Source organism: Neolamprologus multifasciatus, chromosome 19, assembly GCF_963576455.1.
Source record: "Neolamprologus multifasciatus chromosome 19, fNeoMul1.2, whole genome shotgun sequence".
In the NCBI taxonomy this organism is placed as follows: domain Eukaryota; kingdom Metazoa; phylum Chordata; class Actinopteri; order Cichliformes; family Cichlidae; genus Neolamprologus; species Neolamprologus multifasciatus.
In genome coordinates this window covers 14,800,029-14,825,204 of record NC_140457.1, presented here as the reverse complement: position 1 = coordinate 14,825,204, position 25,176 = coordinate 14,800,029, and the positions used below count along the sequence as shown (strand labels likewise).

Sequence of the window (25,176 nt, the reverse complement as noted above, 5' to 3'; positions counted from 1 at the left end):
GTGTTTACGGTGCTTAATAAATGTACAAACACGCACATAATTTATATATATATATATATATATATAATACACACACACATAATTTATATATATTATGTGTGTGTGTATTATTCTGTCAGTAAACGTTTTATATTTATCTGTTATTTAATTTTCGTGCACTGTGTCAGGGATTTCGTTATGCTTGAATCTTGAAACTATTTATTGAGCAATATCGTGTGTTTGCCATTACAGCTGTCGACTAAGCTATGGGTCGATGTAAAAAGTAAACAGACAGGTCCTCGCCAGCAGTGCCTGACAGCTGTCCCATTTCTGGCATTTTCACTGCTCGGCATTCCAGCTGTCTGATGTCATCGCTCTGAAAACCTGCATGTATCCTTCCGCTCCAGAGGAACTACAATAGATTTTAAACAGTTTGCTTATGAAAATACATCTAACCAGCTAGCTTGTATAAATGTTTAGTTGAGTTGGTGTTGATTTCAATGTAGTCCAGGAATGAACTGAAAGCTGATCAAACAAACACCAAAGCAATAGCGCCGCGGATGAAGACCGAAACACTTGTTGCTCTTCTAATCCCAGGAAGCGAAACACGCTTGGAACTTGGAGTGAACACTTGGACCAAAAGGCATGGGGGCTCTGTTAGTTTGGATCCAGAACAAACTACAGACAAACAAACTGCCTGTTAATCTAATAGTTATCCAGTAAGCAGCAATCCATTGACTTTGGTGGTGGAATCCCTAAGGACTGACCAATAGTTGGACTACCAAGTTGCATCTGGTGGCTAACGGTAACGTTGATGTTTTTTTTCCCCAAAAAATATTTACCGGGGGCGACGTCAGCTTCCCAAGGGTGTCGTCTATTTGCTGGAAGTTAGCGGGCTAGCGTAAACGCTAATTCCAAGCCAGTTGTAGTGAATGTAATGGATTTTCTTAAAGTGACTTAAAAGCAGCTAGATAGTACCAAAAATACCAAATTTGTAGACCAAGCGTTTTAATTGTAGCAGTAAAGAAAGTCCAATTGTAACTATCAATAATTTGAAATATAATGGATGCATGGTTTATGATTTTGAAGTGCCTGCTTCTTATAGAATCGGTCGCACTTGTTGGTGTTTGGATCAGACTATTCGCCGGAAAGTGAATACTGTAGCCATAGGCGTAGTAAAATGACCATTATAGTTAGCAGTAAGTGCACAGGTCAGAGGGGACATCCGTAGGATTTGCCCTTTCTGCTGTGCCCAGATTGTTAAACAACTCAAGAGGTGGAGGAATTGTAACGTTACCGAGACCCAATTGCTGTCAAAATGAAGCATTAAGTCTAGTCTTAAGGGTAAGTATCGTAACATATTCTTTAGTGATGAGTAAGGCCACGCTCTTAAAGCTAGTTTTGGTTATGGGTTTTGGATGCTCATCTGATTGATTTTTCCGTCTGACTTTTCAGACCTGTGTGCTGATGATGACCCCCCTGACTTGTTACATTATCACAACTTTCTGGACATCAAGGAGAATACTTCCTCTGGCCTGAGTGGAGACCCCCTCTCCACTGTTTAAGACGCCTGAAACATGCCCTTGCCGTTTGGCTTAAAACTCAAAAGGACTCGAAGGTATACTGTTTCAAGCAAGAGCTGTCTTGTCACACGGATTCAGCTTCTCAATGGAGAGTTTGTTGAGTTTACACTCTCAGTGGAGAGCACTGGACAGGAATGTTTGGAGGCAGTAGCCCAGAGACTCGAGTTAAGAGAGGTATGTAGGTGTTTTTCACGCAATACAAGTGCTGATTGTTCTCTCTTATATGGACTCTTTAAGACCTGCCATCTCAGCAACAAAGTATTTTTGTGACCATTGTCTGCTGGTCACATTCTTACTTGAAACTAGTAAGCAGAACATCAGAAACTATGATAACCAGTGTGTCATTGTCTACTCATATAATGTCATTTCCCATAATATTACCCAAGATGTAATGACTCAATCATTTCCCAGTTAAATGCTTTACATACACATATATGTAACTCACGTTGAGAAACATGAAAGATAATGTACTGAGGTTCATGTCCAAGTCTGGCATTTATTTAGCATGTTTGGTTAGTGATGCTAATGCAAGGCCTCCACCTTCATTTACTTTATGTCACATTGTTTGCTTTTTTTAATGTTAGTAGAGTTACTAGGCGAATCATGTGGGGAACTAGTCAGTCTGTTAAACTACAAAAAAGCACAATTCACTGTTGCATTTCAACCATGGATGTATTCGGGTTAGTAGGTCCTGTATTTTGAATATAACTTTTTAGTATTGCTATAAAAACACATTTTTGTAATGTTTACACAGTGCTTACTCATATACAGCAGCTATTGTCCAGTGTAAAATGCCAGTAAACACATTTCTAGTTGTTTTTTTCAGCTGCTCTCTTACCAGTGTTCATTGTGGGCTATTCGGATAGAGAGGGCAGCACAACCTAGAGAAGTCTTCGATTTTAGATTTATTTTAGATGATACACAACAGCTACATAAAAAGAACCAGACAATTCGTATTAATGTTCCTATTTTTTGAGAAAATTTCATTTCACTGATGACGTTAAATTAAAACAGAAAGACCTCGTGTCTCTAGTCTTATTTCTATATAGATAGGTTTTTAAGCTCCTCTGTTTTCATATTGGTAATTGTATAATTTAGCCTTTCTAGTTAATCTAAATCTGGCCTAAGTGGGATGGTATAAGCGTTTCATTATTTTGCAAATTTATCTTGCTGTGCTTATAACAAAAATGGCAATCCTTCCATTGAGTAGTTTTCATAAATGACTTTTATCCAGTCTTCAAATTGTAATAGAACAAATTGTACTCGCGTTTTACTGGATTTATTTCCCCGTCATAAAGTAGTACTGCCATTAAGCATTTGCCTTCATTCATTGTTCTATGCTGTGACCCACATATACACTGTGAAAGTGTCAAATGGAAATGTGTTCATAAATACGGTTTCTAAACATTTGTTGATATCACGCCAACATGGCCAGAATTTCAGACATTGCAACTTTGGATTTTAAGGTCTGTGTTATATTTATAAACGGGAGAAGATGTGCAGATTTACATTGGCACTGAGCTCTTAAGCGGTAACCTATTGGTCTAGTCTTTAATATGTAATATAAGTCTAAATGTGCCTGCCTGGATTACAGTTTACCCTAGAATGGTTACTGTTTAATCTGTCCTCTTGCTTTTTTTTTTTTGCTTGTTAGATAACATACTTTAGCCTGTGGTACTTCAACAAGCAGAACCAGCAGAGATGGATTGACTTGGAGAAGCCACTGAAGAAGCAGCTGGACAAGTATGGGCTGGAGCCCACCGTTTACTTTGGAGTCGTGTTTTACATACCCAGTGTCACCCAACTGCAACAGGAGATCACAAGGTGATCAGTGGCAGGAAGTGTCTTTACAAAGCCACTGCCCTTTTTTCTCTTTTACTGTTTGTCGCTCAAGACTACTGGCAAGAAAGACCTTAGAGAATTTTAGACAAAATTTAGTGCCGCCACATCAAGTATTAAAAAGTTGTACTGACTATCAGCTACAGTAGTTAAAACACTCTTACTTGATTGTACAGTTTTTTTGTTTTATTTATTTTTTGGCCATTAAAAATTCAGTGTTAATTTATCTGGTGCTGTATGCTAGATGTTTTGTAATTAACGATGTTATATCTGAAACATGAAGATAGTTCTTGTTTTGCTTGCCAGTCTTCTGCTCCTAACAGTTACTTCCTCTCTCTACAGATATCAGTATTACCTGCAACTGAAGAAAGATGTTTTAGAGGGCAGGATATCGTGCTCACTCGAACAAGCTATACGTTTGGCCAGCCTGGCAGTGCAAGGTATTGTGGATGTATTATACTAGCCTGATGGCAGAATTTGTAGTTTGGTAAGTCCTGTGTTCCTTCTTGCCCTCACAGATGGCACAATGTGTTCAGTGTGGTGTCACATCTTCTGGTGCAAGCTGCTCTGTGTTGTTTCAGTTGTGCACATTGCAGTTTTTGTTTTTGACCTGCTACAGTGCTGCTGATACTGCAGCCAGAAAGAAGACATGAGTATGTGTTCATGTCAGTTTTCACTACCAGTTTAATGATGGATGTGTCATTACAGAAGCATATAAGTTACTGCATCAGCACTGGTACAGGACTGCTCCTGTACCAGAAAAAAAAAAAGCAAGAGGACAGAAAAACATGAACCATTCTAGGACTGCTCCTCCTGTACCGGTGCTGATGCAGAGATTTTGTCACCTATTGTTCAGGAGAATACTGCAGTGAGTACTTGCGCCTTCAGCTTTGGTATAAATCGTCCGCCTTAAGCTGTTGCGACGTTATTTTTGCGAGAAACAAAACGAGCGCTGTGAATATAAAGGGGTCTCAAGTCTCAGGCAAAGAGATTGCAGGAGTTGTACTGGAAATGAGTTTTCATCAATTATTTCTGAATAGAAGTCTAGTTTTCCTCCTAAAGCACAGCTAAAAAAATTGAAATCAAGTTGCATACAAATTGTTGGGATTAATGGTACTTTTTTTTAAAATCTCAACATCTTGTTTTAGAGGTTTGCTCCTCACAGTAGTTTGTCAGAAACCTCTGTTTAGCTGTTTAACGGATAGATTATAAGAACATTTTTACAATTTTTGTTATATATATATATATATATATATATATATATATATATATCAGCACTGAAGACAAACTCTACATCCTAAACAGATCTATAAAACTGATCAACAGTGAGTGAATTTGAACACTCTTTGCTTGAGTTTGAGCTCCGGTAACGTTCGCTCAGCTGGAAGAATCTCAGACAGTGCTGGCAAAGTTATATCAGGCGCTGCAGCTTACTTGCCTGGGTGTTACAGCATAGCTGTGCTCCTGAGATCACTTACTGCTGCAGCCATATTCAAATGCCTGACTAACATTCAATGTTTAGAAAAGAACACTGAATCTTCTTGCAGTTGCCCTTCATATTTAGTCGGTGCTTTGTTTGCAATGAAAACTTGTGCAGTGTGCCGCGAGTAAAGCTGTGTTGCTCCTGTTTTGTGTAACGTGCAGCAGAGTTGGGAATGGAGGACAGTTGTAGCCTTTAAGCACAGCTGATGTCTGGGGAAAAAAAAGAAAAGCTGTTAATGTTGCCAGAAGGAAGCCTGAGGCTGTAACAGTTTAGGACCTCTACGTTATCAGACGCTGGCGGGCTAACAAACGAACATCTCCCCTTCTAAATTTAGTCCATCATGTCATCATACACGACAGCTTTCCAGAAGGCATTACACCGTTCTGCAAGTCCTGAATGTCTATTTTGAATTGTACTGCAAGCAGAAATAGACATAGGATTTATTAAGAGAGCCTTGGAGTCTGCTTTGCTACAAATGTCTGTACTTTATGCTCTATTGTTTCTTCTTGCCCACAGCTGACTTTGGAGACTTTAATCGATATGATTCCCAGGAATTCCTTCAGAAGTTTGAACTGTTCCCCATTGTAAGCATTCTCCACTTGTTCTCCATTAAATTCAGATGTTCTTTTGTGTGGATTGGATCGAACATGTTTCTCTCGCTATGTCTTTGCAGGACTGGATTCAGGATGAGCGAGTGCTGGAAGAGGCCATTCAGAAAGTGGCTCTTCTTTATCAGTCCTTCAAGTAAGCCAGATTTCACAGTCTACCCGGTCACACAAATGGCTAGCAGAGAAAACACACTGGCTCTGATTTGGTCTGTTCGGAGATTGTGGCTTTTGGTTCTTGGTCGTCTCTATTCGGAGTGGAATGTATAATGTAAATGTTTAAGGCAAATAACACATTTGTAACAACCGTAAACACAATTAATTTAACAAACTGTCATTCATCAGATCTTACTGACTATCTTTACCTCATGAGATTAAAAAAAATAAGTAAACAAATTATTAATGAAGCTGTGTCACTTCTATTTTTAATGTCATTAACTTTTTAGTATCTCCTAGGAAACGTGAGGTGATGAAAGTTTCAGAGGATGACAAACTGTTTTACACTCGAAGCCTTTCTGTTGATCCTTGACTATTTTACAAACTGGGGTTCCCTGAACATCTGACTGAGGATGCACAATAAGGGGCTAAATGGCATTTATCTGAGATACAAACCTGACAACTCCTAACAACAGCTTTGTTGTTTCTCCTAACAACAAAGCTGTTGTTAGGAGAAAAAGACCTTTTAGTAGTGGTACGGAGGTGAGAGGTTGGGCACTGTCGCCAGATGGCAAGAAGATCCTGAGTTTGAATCCACTGGGTGGCATGTTTGCATGTTCTTCCTATACCTGTGGGTACAATGGCTTCCTCCCACAGTCTAAAGATGTACAGGTTAGATTAACTTAAGCGTGAATGGTCATCAGTCTCCGTGTGTGTCCAGAGTGTGCCTGGCCTCATGCTTCATGACAGCTGGGATTGGCTCCAACCCAACCGTCACACAGAATTGGAGCAAATGCACAAGCAAATACATATAAAGTCTGTTTCGATTAATACACATCTCTTCTGATTAATATGTTTATATGAGTCACAGTACTGTTATCATTTTCTTGATATTTTTTAAAAATCTTTTCAGGGGTTTGCCAGTTCCAGAGGCAGAGATGTTGTACATGCAGGAGGTTGAGAAAATGGAAGGCTATGGCCAAGAAACCTTTCAAGCCAAGGTAGGTCTGTGAAAGCCACTGGATCATCACTGGATCCTTTAACAAGTATGACACTGGCTTACAAAATTCTCCTTTGGTCATAACAGGACAATACAGGTGCAGATGTTACCCTGGGTTCCTGCCTTGACGGCATCTTTGTCAAGCACAAAAGCGAGCGTCCGCTTGTTTTATACAGGTGAGCCTAGGGAAAATGATTGCAGTTATACCTAAAGAACTTAAATCTGATTTACTTCTAAGAATGGGGGGAAAAAGGTCTGACGGACACAACTCAATCTGGAAGACCGAGTTTTGTGGCACAGCTTACTTACAAGCTATTCTTGGTTAAGGTTGTCTCCTTAATGTTCTCCAGCCTTGAATATGGCTCAGGACGTAGTGGGTCAAGTAGACTGTGATAGCTGATAAGGATGTTTGGGAATGTTATCTGTCAGTTTTGTGAGTATGTGAACATTAAAGTATTTAGCTATGTACCAGTATGAGTTCTAGATGGCTTTTGATTGACTCCCACATATGCATGTTTTTAAAGCAGCCATGTCTGTAAAAACGCCCTGAGGTTTTGTGACCACCATGACATCATGTGTTGTTGTTTTTTCCTTTCTTCCCCCCTCCTTTCTTCCTCTGTGCCGCTGTGCTTTAATTGGCTGTGTAGGTGGCATGATATTAACAACATGAGTCACAACAGGTCTTTCTTTGCCCTGGAGCTAGCCAACAGAGAAGAGAGTGTTCAGTATCAGACCGTGAGTAACTGCAGTGTCTTTTCCATCCCTAGTGACATTGCTATCTGTTATTGGATTTTGATAATTTGGAGATGGCCTTCATCATTAACCTTAGCATAGTGTGTGTGTGTGTGTGGCCATAAAATCACATTGGCATTCCCAAGATTGCCTTTATTTGTCCATAACTAAGCAAATACTAGTCCGTATCACATGTTTAGCCATCTAATTTTTGTTTTTCTTTCTCATGTGTAGGAAGACATGGAAACCTCCAAATATGTCTGCCGGATGTGTCTGGCCAGGCTCAAGTTTTATAAGATTAACATGAGTAGCCTGTGAGTGTTTTTTCTCTCCACTCGTCTACCCCAAGCTCCTGTCTCTTTGTTCATCGTTGTCTCATGCATGGGTGTCATCTTTGGTGTAGTCTCATGTCTGTACTCCTTTCCTCCTCTCTCTTCAGAGAGGAGTGTGACCCCCTGCCTTCTGAGGGCTCCCAGAAGTCCCTTCTCTTTCTATCCTTTCCTCGTTTTCCAATGCTCTCTCGTCCCTCTCTGCCTTCTAATAAGGGGTGAGGAACACAGTCAGCCAACGCCTACAGTATTCCTGCCAGACAAGTGCCATTATTCATTCCTTTCAGCTGCTTACCCAACAGTGCCACCACAAATACGCTTCCTGCATATTTGAAACGGGCCTTGGGTTTTGAACCACACAGTGATTCTTAATTCAAGTGAAATACATTTTTAGACTTGAGTTACTACTTAAAGCCAGTACACAGGGATGCACATTTTGACTTTTAGATGAATTTCAGCATCTGTGAATCTAAAAGTAATGTAACTGAACTGCGTTGGGTTGAATCAAGGGACTGTTAAGAGTGTCAGAACTCTATACGTGTTGAGTAATGAGTCAGATACTTTCATGAGACGAAGAGCTTAGTCACGTTCTTTCACTTCTGTGTTGCATATTTTCAAGTCTAAAACAAGGTTAGACTGCATTTTATTCGGGCAGTGCGTTATGTTGTTAAGAGAAAATCTAACTTCTGCTAAACTATCTTTAACAATTGGTAAATGAAAAGCGAATGAAAACATGACTCATCAAGCATGTACACTGGTGTGCTGGAGAAGAATAGCACAACATGTTTTATGGACTTAACCTGGTCTGCACCTTTCCAGGTGTGCCATATCAGTGTCCAAGAACAACATCAAGTATTGCAAAACACTTTTTTGTAATAGCAGTAGTGCGTAAGTTCATCTTTGCTGACTCACGTTTTGTTTTGGGTTTTTTTTCCTCTGCTAGACAACCCCAGCCCACAGTTGTCAACCCAGTCAGACGGAGATCCTCTACCAGGGTATCTCTGGTAATGCCCACACTCACTTAAAACACACAGATTTAAAAAGTTGCATCTTTGCTTTATTAAAAAACAAACAAAGAAAATGTATTTAATGGGAGGGGGATGCATACAGCTTACAACATAATGGTCTTGTAAAACAGTAGTTTATTTTGAAACGCATCCTTAAGAAAAATAATTCTGCATTTGTTTTTAATTGAAAAGTTGACAAATTTTTGCACTCTTTCTAGTGGGTATTGTTATAATGAATAATCATTGTTTAGAAGCAGTGTTTGATTCTTTGCTCCTTGGCAGCGTTTGGCTCATATTAGCACTGATTAAATCCCTTTCTTTCTTTTTTTCTTTTTTGATTTCCAGCCAAAGCCACAGACCTACATGATGCCCCCTCCACAAATGCACTACAATGGCCATTTCACAGAGCCTTACACGTCATCACAGGGTAAACTCTTCTTCTTGTCTTTTTTGTTTTGGTTAAGTCTAAATGCTTAAACTGTTCTATAGTTATAATGGGATTTTCTCACTTGCTCATAGACAACCTGTACATGAACAGTCAGAACGGTTTCTACTACCACTCTCAGACCAGCCTGGACTGCTCTCCTCTAGAATACAGTAGTGGAGGACGTTTACGTAATGGCAGCGTGTACAGTGCCCACAGTACCAGTTCCCTAACCAATCCCCAGCACTACCTTCAGCCTTCACCCATGTCCTCCAACCCCTCTATTACAAGCGACATAACCAGACCAGACTACGTCCCCTCTCACCGGCACAGCGCTCTCATCCCACCTTCCTACCGTGCCACTCCCGATTATGAGACAGTGATGCGTCAGAAGAGCCGAGGTGCAGGGGGAGGAATGGTTTTGTCTCAAGAGCACAGGCAAAGCCACTCTATGAGGAACCTAAATATTGGAAACTCCTATGCCTACAGTAGGCCAGACCCTCTAGTTTACAGCCAGCCAGAAATCAGGGGGGAGCATGGCGGGGCAGCTCAGCACCACCACTATCCCTTGCATTTGGGCTCCAGCTTCCACAGCCCTTCTCCATACCCCTACCCTACAGAGAGGCGATCTGTGGTGGGGGCAGTAAGTGTCCCAGAGCTCACAAATGTCCAGTTACAACAGGCACAAGAGTATCCAGCCCCCAACATCATGAAGACACACGTGTACCGATCACCTCCACCTTACCCATACGCTCATCCTAGACCAGCTAACAGCACACCTGATCTGTCACGTCACCTGTACGTCAGCAGCAGCAATCCAGACCTGATTATAACAAGGCGTGTGCACCACTCAGTCCAGACCTTTCAGGAGGACAGCCTGCCCGTTGCACACTCTTTGCAAGAGGTCTCAGAGCCTCTTTACAGCGGCCCTCCACAAAGGCAGCAGTACCATGCTCAGAAACGTAACTCCATTGAGATTGCTGGGTTGGCGCAAAGTTTTGAGGGGATGAGGGTCAAAGAGCACACGGCGTCGTCTTCAGCAGCTGAAATGGCCACACCTCCTCCAGTGCTGCATGGCGGGCGCTCTCAGGGATCCCAGCTCAATGTGTTTTTGGAACAAAAAAATCCTGAAGACATTGAAGACATTAAGGAAGATGTGCAGTACGGACATAAAAAGTCCCTTTCAGATGCCACCATGCTAGTTCACAGTAGCGGAGAAGAAGAGGACTTTGAGGATGACAGTGGACGTCACACACCACTTTCTCAGGAGGCATTCGTTCCCGAGCAGCCGCCACAGCAGCATCACAGTCTGACATCTCTCTCTTCCCTGACACCTCAGCAGCAGCAGACTCCGACAGAGCCTCCTCCTGCATATCCCATAGGCTCCTCTCTTGACCCCTCTATAACCAGCACCTTAACCTATAAGGTTCATACCCTGATCCATGAACGTGAGCCACTGTACCTAGTATCAGAGTTACAGCAGCCCAGGATTATGCCTTCGGTTTCAGAGGGAGACTTGAGTGGTCAGGAGAAGCCGAGGCCCAAGAAAGACTTCAAGAAGAGGCCTGTGTCTGATGTTCCTCCTGGGAAGAAAGCAGTAGAAGGTTTACCTCCCGTGGTGAGTCTTGTTTCCAAATTTCCCTCGTTGTTCAGAGTATTTTAATAATATGCTGTTTCTTTTTTGATTTTGATTTTTTTTTAACTGGGAGTTCTCCCAAACAGTCCACATGTGTTTTGTGGACTTGGAGACTTTTGTAGTATCCTGTGGGGATGCGTCATGAGTATGGACTGACTGCCCTGTTACTACAAGCCTATAACTGTTGCAGGAGCTTGGAGCCAGCAAATAAGTCAGACTCGTTCTCAATGCATGTAGGACTCCGCCAGGGCTGCCCTGGTCACAGATTCTGTTTATAATTTTTATACAGAACTTCTAGGTTTAGCCAAGTGGCAGAAAGCTTCCACTTTGATGGCCTCAGGATTTCACCTCTGCATTTGGCAGCTGATATGGTCCCACTGACTTCATCAGGTGGTGGCCTCCAGGTCACAATGGAGCCGAGCATAAAGTGGCAGGAATGAGAATCAGTCTGGAGAAATTACATCTCTCAGCTGGCTTGGGAACGTCTCGCTACTCCCTCACATTAGCTGGTGGCGGTGGCTGGTGAGAGGGATGGATGAATGGACCTACATTAACTATAATACATCAATGTATTTCTTTACAGTAGTAGCATAGCACGGTAGTGCTTTAATAAAAAAGTTGGAAAAGCACTCTTGCTGGGCTTTTCTTTTTTTGGTCATTGTTTCAGACCAATTTTCTTCTCACTCCACCTCGCTACAAATTAGCTCTTTTGGTGCCTATAGCTTTAAAAGTATTGAAGCTGAAGCCACATATCTTTCAGCAAAAGGAGCGGCCAATGGGAGTACAGCACATGTATATGACCTGATTGATAGAAAAGACGTGAATTAAACATTCTAACTTTTTTTTTTAAACAGAGCCCTAATTACAGTAGTTGTTTGGAACTAACCCAAATGTTGATTTTGTCAGCAAACAAGAGAGTTATAAAAAAATAAATAAATTTAATGCAGAGAAACGGCTTGGGAAATAGCTTGTAAGAGGTGGCTGGTTTAAAAATTAAACAGATCCCAGCTAATGGGCTGTGTTTGTGTCCCCATTTTATACTCTTCCCATAGTTTTTTTGGGAACTCAACTGCATTAAAACACAGCAAATAGGAGCACAGAGCAGGAGAGAAACAAACATCTAAAGGGCCGAGGGGAAAACAAGCCAGCTGAGTTTGGCTTGTTCTGAAGCACGAAAGGCGACATGAAAACCAGTGACCCAACCCAGTCCTTGTTTATTGGATTCAGATCGGTTTTAAAGTTTCCACAATTTCTGATTATCCCCCAGGGTTATAATTACGACATAGCTCTGGCCTGTGGGAGTACAATTGGAGCTAATGTAATGTTAGCCACAAGTATTTCACTGTTGTTGTGGTGACATTGCCCTCAAAAAATCAAAGTAATCTGCTGGGTCTTCAGTGCCTCAGATGGCAGAATCGCATAAAGATACTTGTGTTCGCACTTACAACAAAGAACAGAGCATTTGCTCATAGCTCAGACATTTTAGAGCTCACAGAAGCATCTTTTGCAAGAAGATAATAATGGCAGGCTGCAAGGCTGCTGCCTGAGGTTGGAAGGTGTGTCTGGATAGCCATAATTGTATAGCTGTGACACACAGCCTTATATAAGCCCTGATGGCATGTTTACAGGCAAAGTTCCTGAATATGGGCTGTGTGCATTTCTGTGTATCAAGTGTTTTGATACTTGCATGGTATTTAAATAGCTCCTAGACCCATGTAATGATCGACAAAGACATGGTAATATCATTTTCTACAATATGCAGTTATTTTAGGTTTATTTGTTATTTATTTTAGACATTTAATTTTGTTGTGTATTGCTTCATTTTTAACAACATTGTCATAATTTCACAATGATGTACAAATTACTAGCAAGAAAACACTAGCTTGGTTTGTCTGAGACGAGGGTTGTCTTTTGGGTTTTTTTCCTGTGTTGGTGTTCCTGTAATAATTACCTACACATAAAACTGGTTTTACTGTATACCTAATGACTTGTTACTGTCGCTAAGCGCACTATGTATTTATGGTGAATACATTCGAAAGCAAAGTGGTTTGGAGTCGTGCAGTTGCAGCAGACTGTAATGTAAGACTGTAATGACAGTGAAGACGCAGTCACCTGTCAATAATCACCAATAAGGGAAAAACATACAAGATTTTCTTTCTTGAATCATCAGTGTGATTGCCAGTAGTACAAGCCTAAGTCTGTTTCTGTCTTGGCCGGTTGCTGCACTGTTAATGTCAGAAAACAAAAACTGCTTTCTCTGTAACCTGATGCCTCTGCCCCACATCAACATCACATGAGTGCACATCCTGAAAGAATTAGAAGTTTCAGTGGCCAGCAAGTAATGACGCAAACGTATTTGAAAAGAATGCGGTCGGTCTACCTTGGTAAACCAGATAGGTGACATTCCTCTAGAAACGCCCAGCGAGGCTGCGTTGTCCCCGCCTCTTGTCCGTCTGTTCTCTGGGGTTCACTGTCATTCTCACTTCTTCTCTGTCACCACTTTAACGTCTTTGTAGGGCATGAAAAAAGGAGCCAAGTCAGAAGTGAAGAAGATGGGCCCTCTGAAAGTTGCCCACCTCAATGGCCTGTCCATATCCAGGCAGCCAGTCCACAGCGAGATTAAGGATGAGCCTGAACGAGCCTCGAATGATGAAAGGGTATGGCATCTAAAAATGTTTGAATTCGCGAGTGATTTTCTGTGTGAATGGGATGTGTTTGAACTTCGTTTAGACTCTTGGAGGACTTTTTATGGAGGGTATGTGTTTTTGTTCAGAGCTTTGAAACACAACTGAACTTGTAAGGATTGCTAATCTTTATGGTTGTTGTGCTAATAGTGAAAGTAAACCTAAAAAGTTGGGACACTAAATAAATGCAGAATGATTTGCATATCCCATAAACCCATATTTGATTCACAATGGAACATAGAAAACATCAAATGAGAAAAATAAAATGTTTTGAATTTGATGGCAGCAATGTGAGTCAAAAAGGCAGGGACAGGGTCATTTTTACTACTGTTTAGCATCTCCTCTTCTTCAAAAACAGTCTGTAAGTGTCTGAAGAACTGAGGAGACCAGCTGCTGGACTTTTGGGAGACGAATGTTGTCTTTTATCTTCTAGCTGCTGAACAGGTCTTCTCTGTCATATTTTTCATTGATGCCGTGATGTCAGATGTTTTTTAGTTGGTGAAATATCTGGACTACAGGCAGGCTAGATCAGCTCCTTCTACCACAAAGCCAGGCTACTGTAAAAGATGCAGTATGCATATGCCTTTCAGCATTTATGCTGGCTTTCTAGAAATATTCAAGATGCCATTTTTATAGGCACTAATGCAGCTACTTGTCATCAGAGATGCAGACTTTTGAACTGAGTGCTAATAACAAGCATGATGGCCTCTTTCCTCCTTAGTCTGGAGGATATGATGTGAAAAACAGACTTTGCATTTTCAATTAGTCTGTGAAAATGAGCTTTGTCCCAGAACAGACAGTGATGGTTGTGGATTATGATTACACATCACTTCTTTGAATTTGTGGGAGACACGGTGAACTCTGTTCAGGCACTAATTTCTGGATGTGTTCCTGAGCCTATGCAGCACCACCTGAGTGTAACCACAGATTAGACATCCAGTATTGATTTTACAGTCATTGTTGTGACCTGTTTGTTAAAATAATGCATTTTCTCAGTTTAAGCATCTGATATATTTTCACTTCCGTGCAAAATATCTTCTTTGACAGCATTGTCCATGACAGTGACATATTTTCCATTTGCATTTGTCAGTGCAAAGTGTTGGAGCAGCACATGGAGAAGGGTGAAGTGTTGAAGGAGTACGAGAGCATCCTAAAACGTCCAAGAGGGGAGTACACGATCGCCCAGCTGCCAGAAAGCGGAGACAGAAACCGCTTCCAAGACGTCCTGCCTTATGACGATACCCGAGTGGAGCTGGTTCCCACTAAAGAGAACAACACGGGCTACATCAATGCATCACACATTAGAGTAAGTTGTTTTGGGGATGTATGTACATACATTTGCAAACCAGATAACTAGAAATACTGTGCAAATACTCCCTCAGACTTCTGCGACTCTTAAATTTCAGTTGTGCTTAATGGTTTGTGGTAAGGCGGCGTGTTAGTCACCTTTACTTCCTCTTTCTGGAATTTCAGGCATGACAACATAACATCTTCCATAGATGAATAATATTTTCTGCTGCACTGGCTCTCCCTTTTTAAAAGAAATGACTGAGAATGCTCCTTATGTCTTATTTCTCATTAGATGACAGTAGGTGGGCAGGAGTGGAATTACATTGCCTCGCAGGGTCCCATGTCGCACACGTGTCAGGATTTCTGGCAGATGGTGTGGGAACAGGGTGTCTCCATCATTGCCATGGTCACTGCCGAAGAGGTACGTTGATTTAATTTTAAACCCCTTCATATTTTTTTCCCTCCCTGTCTCTATGTGCACTGACATATGTGCATCATCTCCTTCGTTCAGGAGAGCGGTCGAGAAAAGAGCTTTAGATACTGGCCCCGACTTGGCTCCCGGCACAACACAGTGACGTACGGGCGCTTCAAGATCACCACGCGGTTCCGCACAGAGTCCGGCTGCTACGCCACCACTGGGCTAAAGATCAAACACCTCCTGACGCAACAAGAGAGGACTGTCTGGCACCTGCAGTATACAGACTGGCCTGACCACGGCTGTCCCGAGGACTTCAAAGGCTTCCTCAGTGAGTGGATCAGTATCAGTTTATAATCAGATCTTTACCTTTTGAGCCTAATAACCTCTGCTACATTCAGGTTTCCAGAAATGTAGTTAAATATAAAGTTTGCGTTCTCATCTTTCTCCAGCCTACTTGGAGGAGATCCAGTCTGTGAGAAGACACACGAATAGCATCAGTGACCCAAAGAACTCCAACCAGCCTGTGCTGGTGCACTGCAGCGCAGGAGTGGGTCGGACTGGAGTTGTCATCCTGTCTGAGATCATGATAGCGTGTCTAGAGCACAATGAGGTAATTTTCTTACCCTAATGAAGGGTTTTTTTTTGTTTGTTTTGTTTTTTAAGTGATTTTTTGGGGGGGGGTTGTGTGTATTATCTTTGTATTATCAAAAATGAATATTTTCTCTTTCAGCCATTGGATGTTCCCAAGCACCTGTTGGCGCTACGCAATCAGAGGATGCTGATGGTTCAGACCTTGTCCCAGTACACCTTCGTGTACAGGGTCCTCATCCAGTACCTCCGCAACTCCCGGCTGATCTGACCACGGGCATCAGCACAGATGATTGCAGTGGATGTTGCTCCACAGTTGTGCCAAACTGCAGTGCAGTGATGCAGATGTTTGAATCTGTTCTGAAAGGTGGCTGCTTACATTCTGTTCTGGCCGTGTATTAGAGCCGGCAAGCCGGGAGGTGCCGATTGTTGAGATGTGCAAGACGCTGTGCCACATGAAGGGGCACAAAGACTTGTGACCTGTCTCTAAACAGTATTATATATTATTTCTTACATATATTGGCTACTTTATAAAGCCCAGCACTTTCAGAGTACCATGCTGTACATAAAGAACCAATATTAAGCTGCATTAAAAAATTCTTTTAGATATCTATCAAAAATCATTGGTTGATTTTTAACTTGCCTAAGAACACTTTTATTGTCAGTATGTTTTGAATTGCTGTTGCTTTATTAATTCCGATAATGAAGGATTTATTTTTTTTAAGTTTGGAAAAGCTTGGAAAATGTGTTTGATATGAAATCCATGGATTTAAACTTTATTTAGTGACCTCTGCTGGTGCAGACGGAAGGATGCCAATTCATGCAATAAACACAGATATGGCTGTGTGATTTAGTGTAGTCATCTGTATTATTAATAGTTCTTTTTTTTTTTTTTAAAGACGCCATACCTGCCCAACATTTGTTTACTGAACCAATAAACCTGCTGAAAGAGGCGTGGGAAGTGATGAAAAAAAAAGAAAGCACGCACTGGACTGATCAAAGTAGAAATTTGCTGCATGGGTTTAAAAAGCAAAAATAAATGCTGGGTTTAGAGTAAAACTGGAAAATCTTTTTTTTTAATACATTCGTCTGTTTTTATCTTAAACTGAAGATGAAGTGTTATGTTTCTGCGCTGTAATGCTGGCAGGCCTCCGTAGCTTGGTAAAATATGAAGGAGTGCAGTGATGCCTTCAGAAACACGAGGGTTGCAAACATTAATAAATTCAGCTCATCCCTGATATCATGACAGCAGCGTCTTTGTTTCAATGAAGGGCATAAAACTAAAAAAAAGAGGAGGTGGTGTTGCAACAGTGTTACCATAAGAGTGCATGCAGTGTGTTGAGTTTTGCATCACCTCTGCTGGCCATGGTGCTCGGTTTGAAGTGCAAACTTGTATGGATGTTGTATCTCTTGTTTCAGTATTCTGGCTGCCACACTTGTCCCGACTCCATAGAGAAATGTCACTCTGTAGATACACTTCCTGCTTCCACAAATGGCTGCCAGACTGTTAATGAACACTTGTGCAGTCATTAAACCGGAGTTGGGTTCAGCTGCTCTGCTGCAGCTGTGAGTTGCATCCAGATCCATTTTTTTCCCTGTGCAGAACAAAATTGTTCTGGATGCCAAAGTAATACTAGTTTTACTGACCTGATGTTTGGGGGATTTTTTGCATCAAAGGAACATGTTACTCAACAGGAGGGGGTGAAATGTTGCTGAGATTTATTAAGTGGAACTTTTTGGGAGGGGGGGGGCACCATAATTTCCTTCTGATTGTTTGGTTTTGGCAGAAAGACGGAGTCTTAGTTTGGAGACTGAAAATATGGCGTAAGCGTTTTGTCCATGTACAGGTTGTTCATAATGTACACAATGTAAAAGTGTGCTTTGATGAATATTGGTTGTTGTACAAACTGTATCTATTGAACTGAACTTGGTATGCTATTGGACAAAAACAAAAAAAGTGTAGAAATTATTTTCAGCCAAGAATAAAAACTTGGAAATAAACTGTCATCTGTAGCTTCAATTTATGTGAGTCCATGCTTCCACCTTGTGGTAGAAATGTGCTATACATGTGCAATACAACATGATTGTAGAATTGAAAGAGGTTTATTAATTAAAAACAACAAGAAAAGGCTTCTCACCATTATATAAATAACTATTACAGGATCCTGGAAGGGGAAAAAATAAAAACAGTCTCCTGTGCTTAAAGGGGCATACTGAAGGATCAATCAATGGAACTACAGTGTAGTTGTCCTCATTGTAATCAGGTTATTCAGATAGCAGTGGTTTCAGTCATCAGAGTCCATGCAGCATAGGGAGCTATTAATTTATAAAGGTCACATTTAAAATGCAGTCATCGTTTTAAAAATCCTTCAATCCATCTGCCTCTTAATATTTCAGATGTGCATATTTACAGTAATATGCACAAGAGGCAAAAGGTTACATTTTGTTCTGAAGCATGAATATGGTATATGTGCTGAGCAATGTTAAAGATACAGGCTGTGTCCAACTACTGCAACACTAAATACTTAACACCTGAACGCTGCAGAATGTGTTTTTGTTTTTGCAGTATATAAAAGGATCTCAGCTCGATTTATCATTTACAGTCACTTTGCCAGCGTTTAGAATGCAGTCTTCATTTGGACTGTAACTGCAATATTATGGCCACAGTGTTTCTGTTTGCCACTTTTGTATGAGTGAAAACTCATGTACTGAGTGCTACTTTCACTTTAAAGACACTGATGACAGTAGTGGGGGGGGGGGACGATGAGCACAGATAAAAGCTTAAGGTTTTCCACCCAATACTGACAATCATCCATCAGATTTTTAAAAAGTTCTCTCATCCATAAAAACCAAACAAACAGTTGAGGTCATGTGAAAAACTACGTCTAGTGTCGCAAGAAAACAAAAACAACAACAAAACCCAGCAAAAGACAATAAGTGGAAGCTAATACTGGTACCGTCCTTGCTTCCCTCCATGCCCACTGTGTCCTCCGTAATCTCCGTGTCTGCCATGTCCTCCTTGATTCCACCCACCTCCTCTCCAACCACCTCCACCCCCTCCTCTTCCTCCTCCTCCCCATCCACCTCCACCACCTCGACCTCGTCCCCCACCACCACCGCCGCGTCCTCCCCAGCCACCACCTCCGCCATCTTGTCTTTTCTGCCAGGGGGGCATCTCAGGAGGCGGGGCTTCGATCTCTGAGGGACGTCCTCCTCGATCTGGTACTCTTCCCATCAAGATCTGCAAAGACAGGTTAAACAGAACGTCTATGAAGAAAACGTCCAAATCAGCCCCCGACTATTCTGGCTGTGGGAAACGTTTCCTGCACCTTGTTGATAGCACAAGCGGTCTTCTCCCTGCTCGAGCCACTGCTGGTCTTCACCACATTGCAGAGATCTTCTCTGGCAGCCAGCAGCGCCGCTATGTCCACAAAGGACTGAGGCCTCAGAGAGTGTCTCTTAGGCTGGTAGGCTCCTGCCATGCTGTCCACCTTCACCTAAAACACAACACAACTATCTAAATGCTTCTCGCTATTCGCCAAATAACCACAAAACATTCTTCAAACAAGCAGACGTTAGTTTGAAGTGTGACTGTAAACATACCTTGGCTCTGTCTGACCACCCAAATGACTGAACAGTGACGTCGAGCCGTTTGATCAGCATCCTGCGGCGACATTCGTACTCCGACGATAGAGTTGCGTTGATGCTTTGTAATTTTTCCTGCAAGCATTAAAAAGAGACCTGTAACAACAATACAACCAGATACATACACAGTACAGTGTAGCTACTAGCCGATCATATACATACCCACTGTTCACTACTGAGTGATTTCTTCAGCACTGGGTTTCCAACAGAGGCACCAGGAAGGGTTTTAAGCAAGTTTTCAACCTGTTAAACAAACAACAACAAAACAATCAAAGAGAGACAGTGATGTAAAAATACAATGATTAATGTATCACACACAACAATTTTCTCCTAACTTGCTATCTCAAGTATTTACAGCTAATGAAGCAATGCAGGAAGAAAATGAAGGAAATGTGTCGATGTCTGTCTGTGCCACCTAATAATAATGAGCAGAGAGTGCTACACATTTAAATTACACGGCCAAGAGGTTTTTTTTATGTGTTAATCTGATTATTTTGGAATGGGTGGGACGGTAGTTGCCTCACAGCAAGAAGGTCCTGGGTTCGACCACACCATCTCCCCAAGGCCTTTCTGTGTGGAGTTTGCATGTTCTCACTGTGTCCGAGTGGGTTCTTATCTACAGCTTATAGAATACTTTTTTAAAAAAACATTGCATCATGCCTTGTGTTAAAGAAGGAGGAGCAGATCTTTGTTCATTTTCTTTTTTGTTTGATCGTTTTGCAATTACCGTAAAAGAATTGTGCACACTGCTACTACTATACATACATTTTGATCAGTAAATTGAGCCTTATTCTTGCTCATCCTAACTGAAATTACGTGCAGTTTAAACAGCCTCACCTTATTTTGAAGTTGAGAGAAAACTCCTGCGGCCTCCTGTCCCTTTGGCACAGGTAGTTTCAGAGTTTCACAGATTGCTGTGAGCTCCTGGTTCACTGGACTCTGGCCTTGTTTATCAGAGACTTGCCTGCTTCTCATAATCTGGGCGGCCTGAAGCTCAGAGCTTAAAAACACTGAAAAACAGACACAAAAATCTAATCTTCCTACTTACTTACAGTTTACAGCCCACAGAGTGGATTACACAGAATGATACATACAGACAAACTTGAGATGGTCTTTTGTTTTCTGCCCAGTGCCCTTGAGAATCCCTGAAACTTCACAGGGGCAGTGCAGCTCCCTCAGCAGACCACTCATCTCCAGCTGGAGGCTGTCCATATCGTCTTGGAGGAGAAGAGCAAACAAAACAGATGTGAGTGCAAAGATTAGACACCGTTTTGTTTGTTTTTTTAGATCAGATTAAGGTGAGAATGGATGCTGCTCACCTGGGCCTGAGGTGATGCTCTCCTCCAGGTCACACAGGGGCTTTAACCTGGCTGACAGCCACTTGCAGAGGTCTACATATTCAAGCGACTGCAGGCCTCCTTCTGCGGCTCTGAGCAGCGCCTTCTCCTCGAGCAGAGGGCCGTCATAGCTACGGACCAGCACACACCAAAAGTCAAACACATCTAGGAGTTAGAGGGGGGTCTTGGCTGATTTATTTTGATTGAAAACACGCCGCAGGATGTGGAAGCTAAACAGTTATGCTAGCAGTGACTTCGCTTACCCAAGCTGCTCTAACGAGTCCAAAATGTCACACTCCATCGCTGAAGCCGCGAGCTGTTTCACGCGCGTGTATCTACTAAAACCATGACAGCACAGGGGGCTTTAGCATCCATTCATTCCGTTATCGTGGATATCCGCCTCCACTGTGGTCCGACCAAGACAATGACCCGGAATGAAACGGGCGAATTTCGGAACAACGTTCTGCAACTTTGGTTCCGCCTAGGTTCCGCCAATTTTAGCAAAACTGTAAGTAAAGCGTGTCTATTTTCAAAATTGGAGGTATATATTGTTAAAGTTAAAACAATAAACTTTGTGCATTGATGTCGGAAAATAGATGACAAATACAAATGCTAACATCTAATCAGCCAATTATATTGCAGCAGCTTATTTAGGCATTTAGACCTATGACCAAATTTAGCATCAGAATGGAAGAGAAAGGTCATTTAAGGGACTTTGAACTTTCTTTTTTTCACAAAAATTGGTTCTTTTATGTGCATGTAACCTTTAAGTTGAGCTCGAATCTGTACTTTTGCGTGTAAAGCTCTATGTCCAGGCCCGGATGCAGGGGAAATGGACGAGACTGGTTCGACCCACCATCCAGTTCTTCCTGGTGTCGTTCCCTCTGTATGTGGGATACACGCGCGTCTCTGACTACAAACACCACCCGGGCGACGTCCTGGTGGGACTGCTGCAGGGCCGTCTCATCGCTGTGCTCACAGTGAGTGCATTTCTGAGTCACTTTTATTGATGTTTATTATTAAAGCTGAGGATATTTATCCAATTATATAAGGTGAACACTTAAATCCTCTATTTTAAAGTGTAGAATAACATATTTTTCCACTTTTGAATCATTACTTCTGAAACCAAAGGCTGGCTGAGCAGCCTCTTCCTAAAAATAAAATGGTGTAGTATAAATGAAGGATTTTGCTGAGTTTTGCCAGCTTTCAGGTTGGCAAAGAAGTTGTGGTAGCCTGTAAATATAGACCAAAATTACAGTGTGCTTGAAAAATTGAGGTCGTTCTGAAGGTAAAAGAGGTCTAACTAGCACTATAAAGGTGGAACTAATAAAGCGTCTGTTAAGGTTATGATAATATGAGGCAGACAGCTGATAATTTGGTTAATGCAGGGATACATTGAACCAAATAATTCATGCAACCAACAATATCGAAAAATGCTGTTTGCATGGCATAGGAAGTTTTGCCCAAGGACTAAATATCAATACTGAATATCACCACAGAATTAGGGAAAGTGTAATGACTGGAGTGAAACCAGACTCCAGACCTATCAGACTTCTCAGGCTGGGTATCCTCCACTCCTGAAAGCATCTACAATGAGGCCATCAGCGTCAGAACTGAACTGTCAGCCGACTGGTATGTGGAAAGTGATGACGACTGGATGCACCAAAGGAAGCAGCCAACATCATGGAGGCAGTGTGATGCTCTAGGGAATGTTCTGCTGGGAAACTTTGTCCTGGCTTCCATGTGGATGCTACCCCCCACCTAATGTTCTAGACCACTAACAACCACTTATGACAACTGCTTTTCCTGATGTGGAAGCCTTATTCTGCAGGATAATGATGAGTCCGTAATCCTATCAACATAACTGAATTTTGTAGGAATTTAGCACATTGGGTCTCTCAGCTGTTGATAAAGTCTTTTCTGCAGCGTCCTTTGCAACCACTGACATCGACTCAAAGTAGAGCAGCTACTCCTCTGTATCAAAAAGAGCCAGTTAACGTGGTTCAGACATCTGATTAGGATGCCTCCTGGCCATGTCCCATTGGGAGGAGATCCAGGACATGCTTGAGAGATTATATCTTTCAACCGGCTTGGGAATGCCTCAGTATCCTCCTGGAAGACTTGGGGAAGATGTCTGCAGAGAGTGAGGTCTGGACATTTCTGCTTTGACTGCTGACCCATCAACACTGCCCCAGATAAGTGACAGAAGACGGATGAATCAATGGCTAGATGGGTTTTGGGCTTGAACTAGTTCTACATTTTGTAGTCCCACCTCACAACGTATAGAACCTAAAGGATCTGTTGCTGAAGTCTTGGTTGTCAATCTTCAGAGGTCCCCACCCATTTAATGTTGCGGTTCACTAAATGTATGTCTTCTTCTATTTTGTCTTCTCTATGCAACATTGTATAAGTTGGCTGTGATCAAGAAATCAATCAAGTGCAGGCAAAAGATTAAAACTCACCATTTTATTATGATAATGTTATTTGATATGTCAAATTACAAGTGTATGATGTAACATAAAAACTGTTACAAACATATGTATGCATATTTACATTATATTTATGAAAAGTAACAAGCTACATCTGTATAAAGAAAATACAACTATGACATGAGTTATTGGTACTATAAATTTTACAACAGATACTTGGTATTCTCGAACCATGATAATACCTAGACGTGTAGAAACCAATAAAACCAGAACAAGAGACGTTAAGATGGAAACTAGGATGGACGTGAGGCACTTTTTTGAGGTTGTCAGGATGTGAAAGCAGATGGCACTAAAAGGAAACCAAAAAAAAAAAAAAAGATGCACAGGAAAAAGAAATGTGCACAAATAGAGAAAGTGAAAGAACGAAAAGTAAGAAAACAGGCAGTGTTTTACAGAATAGTTAAGAATAGTACCATTTATACTGCAAGTTTCAAAACACAAATGTCTTCCACTATTTAGAACTAATCACGTAAATGTTACATCGAGCGCTGTAAGATGAAAAAAAGCTTACGTATAGTATCATCAGTGCACCAAAGCATCGGAGAATTGAAACATAACCACTCAACTGCTGTAAAAAGTAACCGTTTTTAAAACAATACACTGAAGAGAAACAGGTTTATATAGCTTTTTTTTCATCTTTCTTAATCTACACAATGTCAAGAATGTACACTTGTATGCATTCCCAAAGATATGCACAGTTTCCAAGATTGAAAGAGGATAAAAGACTAGCAGCAAAGTGGTTAAAACTGAAGTCTTTATATAATGCAGGTCAAAAAAATATATATATATATTAAAGCGGACAGACACATGTTGCATATATAATACAGTACATGACAGGAAGTTGCACTGTGCTGGTTAATGCAGAATGAGAAGTGTTATTTCAGCATTCTCTACACTTTGTATAAATGCACGTCCTACATTTTGCTTCTCAGCCAGCAAGTTTTAATCAGGTTCATCAAACCTTGGTTCAGCTTGCAATAATGCAGGGTAATCAGATTACAATGGGAGAAAGACAACCAACGAAACATTTGGTTACACACACACACCAACGCACACGGCCAACCTACCTGGAATCTAGCACGCACACACATACAAACACACAGCCGTGGGCACAATATAGTAACACTCTCGCACCCACACACATGCACAAGTGTCCACTTCATCACACAGAGCAATCAAACATTTCAAAACTGACCGTTGTCGTTATATGCTGTTGGAGAATTAAGGTTTAACAGTCATTCATAGCTGATTTTCTCTGTCAACACAATAAAATTAGTGATTGTATCTAGCAGCTTTATACGTGTGTGTGTGTTTGTTTTTTATATATATATATATATATATATATATATATATCTCAAACTTTAAAAACAAGTGGACTGCCACTACTGTACCGTGTTAGCACTATCCTTCCTTCTACCATACAAAACTAGAGAGAAACTCTATTAGAAACTCAATAGTCATTTCCATCACAAACGCCCTCTACTTTTCAATGTGAAATAATACTAAAAGGTGACCTATGTACAAATGCTGTCATTTCAAGCTACGGTATATGCTGACAGCAACGATAAATACAACTCTATCTTTAAAATTTCAAAGGCAAAAAAAAGAAGAAACGAAAAAAAACAAAAAAACAAACTGGGATTATTATCAGTACTTAAATATAGTGTTACATATTTACAAGTGTTTGGAGTTTGGTACCAGGGGTTTGTCGTCTACCTATATATAGCATTTAAAATGTCCCGTCTAGTCACTGACTCAGTCCGCCAAGAGGTCAATGCGTTTCCCCACATTCGAAGGTTTGCATAGAAAGTAAAGGGAGCATTGGTTAGGGAGGAATCTGGAAGATAAATTGTTCTCTTGTACTCCTAAGTGAGGTGTGGTTTCTCTCTCTCTTTTTTTTTTTTTCCTTTTTTAAACTCAGAGTGACAGGAGGTGGGAAAACATGCATATCT

At 41.3% G+C, this 25,176-nt stretch overlaps 2 protein-coding genes across 3 annotated transcripts; one reads left to right on the top strand and one right to left on the bottom strand.

Annotated features, from left to right (window-relative positions):
• Positions 1–279: 279 nt before the first annotated feature.
• On the top strand, positions 280–17,754 carry ptpn21 (protein tyrosine phosphatase non-receptor type 21). Of its 2 annotated transcripts, XM_085143196.1 has the most exons (20): positions 280–784; positions 1,435–1,736; positions 3,217–3,386; positions 3,744–3,841; positions 5,401–5,468; positions 5,558–5,628; positions 6,559–6,646; positions 6,733–6,821; positions 7,293–7,380; positions 7,612–7,691; positions 7,817–7,924; positions 8,650–8,710; positions 9,059–9,140; positions 9,233–10,755; positions 13,290–13,430; positions 14,548–14,763; positions 15,040–15,168; positions 15,259–15,493; positions 15,615–15,775; positions 15,896–17,754. In XM_085143196.1, the coding sequence occupies exons 2-20, from the start codon at positions 1,557–1,559 to the stop codon at positions 16,022–16,024; spliced, it is 3,717 nt and encodes a 1,238-aa protein (XP_084999322.1). In that variant the 5' UTR covers positions 280–784; positions 1,435–1,556; the 3' UTR covers positions 16,025–17,754. The 2 variants fall into 2 exon arrangements, with proteins under 2 accessions (XP_084999322.1, XP_084999323.1); XM_085143197.1 differs by lacking the exon at positions 7,817–7,924 and having other exon boundaries at positions 282–784.
• On the bottom strand, positions 16,632–21,141 carry fam98b (family with sequence similarity 98 member B). Its single transcript, XM_085143199.1, has 8 exons — positions 20,999–21,141; positions 20,718–20,866; positions 20,493–20,615; positions 20,236–20,408; positions 19,561–19,641; positions 19,357–19,473; positions 19,083–19,250; positions 16,632–18,994 (listed from the first exon to the last, which is right to left on the bottom strand). The coding sequence occupies exons 1-8, from the start codon at positions 21,034–21,036 to the stop codon at positions 18,698–18,700; spliced, it is 1,146 nt and encodes a 381-aa protein (XP_084999325.1). The 5' UTR covers positions 21,037–21,141; the 3' UTR covers positions 16,632–18,697.
• Between the last annotated feature and the right edge of the window lie 4,035 nt (positions 21,142–25,176).

Excerpts from the sequence above, each read along its gene's own strand:
- ptpn21 (XM_085143196.1), top strand. The coding sequence starts at position 1,557 with ATGCCCTTGCCGTTTGGCTTAAAACTCAAAAGGACTCGAAGGTATACT. Across the intron at positions 5,469-5,557 it reads AGTTTGAACTGTTCCCCATT|GACTGGATTCAGGATGAGCG; the intron begins GTAAGCATTCTC and ends ATGTCTTTGCAG. Across the intron at positions 15,494-15,614 it reads GGACTTCAAAGGCTTCCTCA|CCTACTTGGAGGAGATCCAG; the intron begins GTGAGTGGATCA and ends ATCTTTCTCCAG.
- fam98b (XM_085143199.1), bottom strand. The coding sequence starts at position 21,036 with ATGGAGTGTGACATTTTGGACTCGTTAGAGCAGCTTGG. Across the intron at positions 20,616-20,717 it reads GAGCATCACCTCAGGCCCAG|ACGATATGGACAGCCTCCAG; the intron begins GTGAGCAGCATC and ends TTCTCCTCCAAG. Across the intron at positions 19,251-19,356 it reads GGTGGTCAGACAGAGCCAAG|GTGAAGGTGGACAGCATGGC; the intron begins GTATGTTTACAG and ends GTTGTGTTTTAG.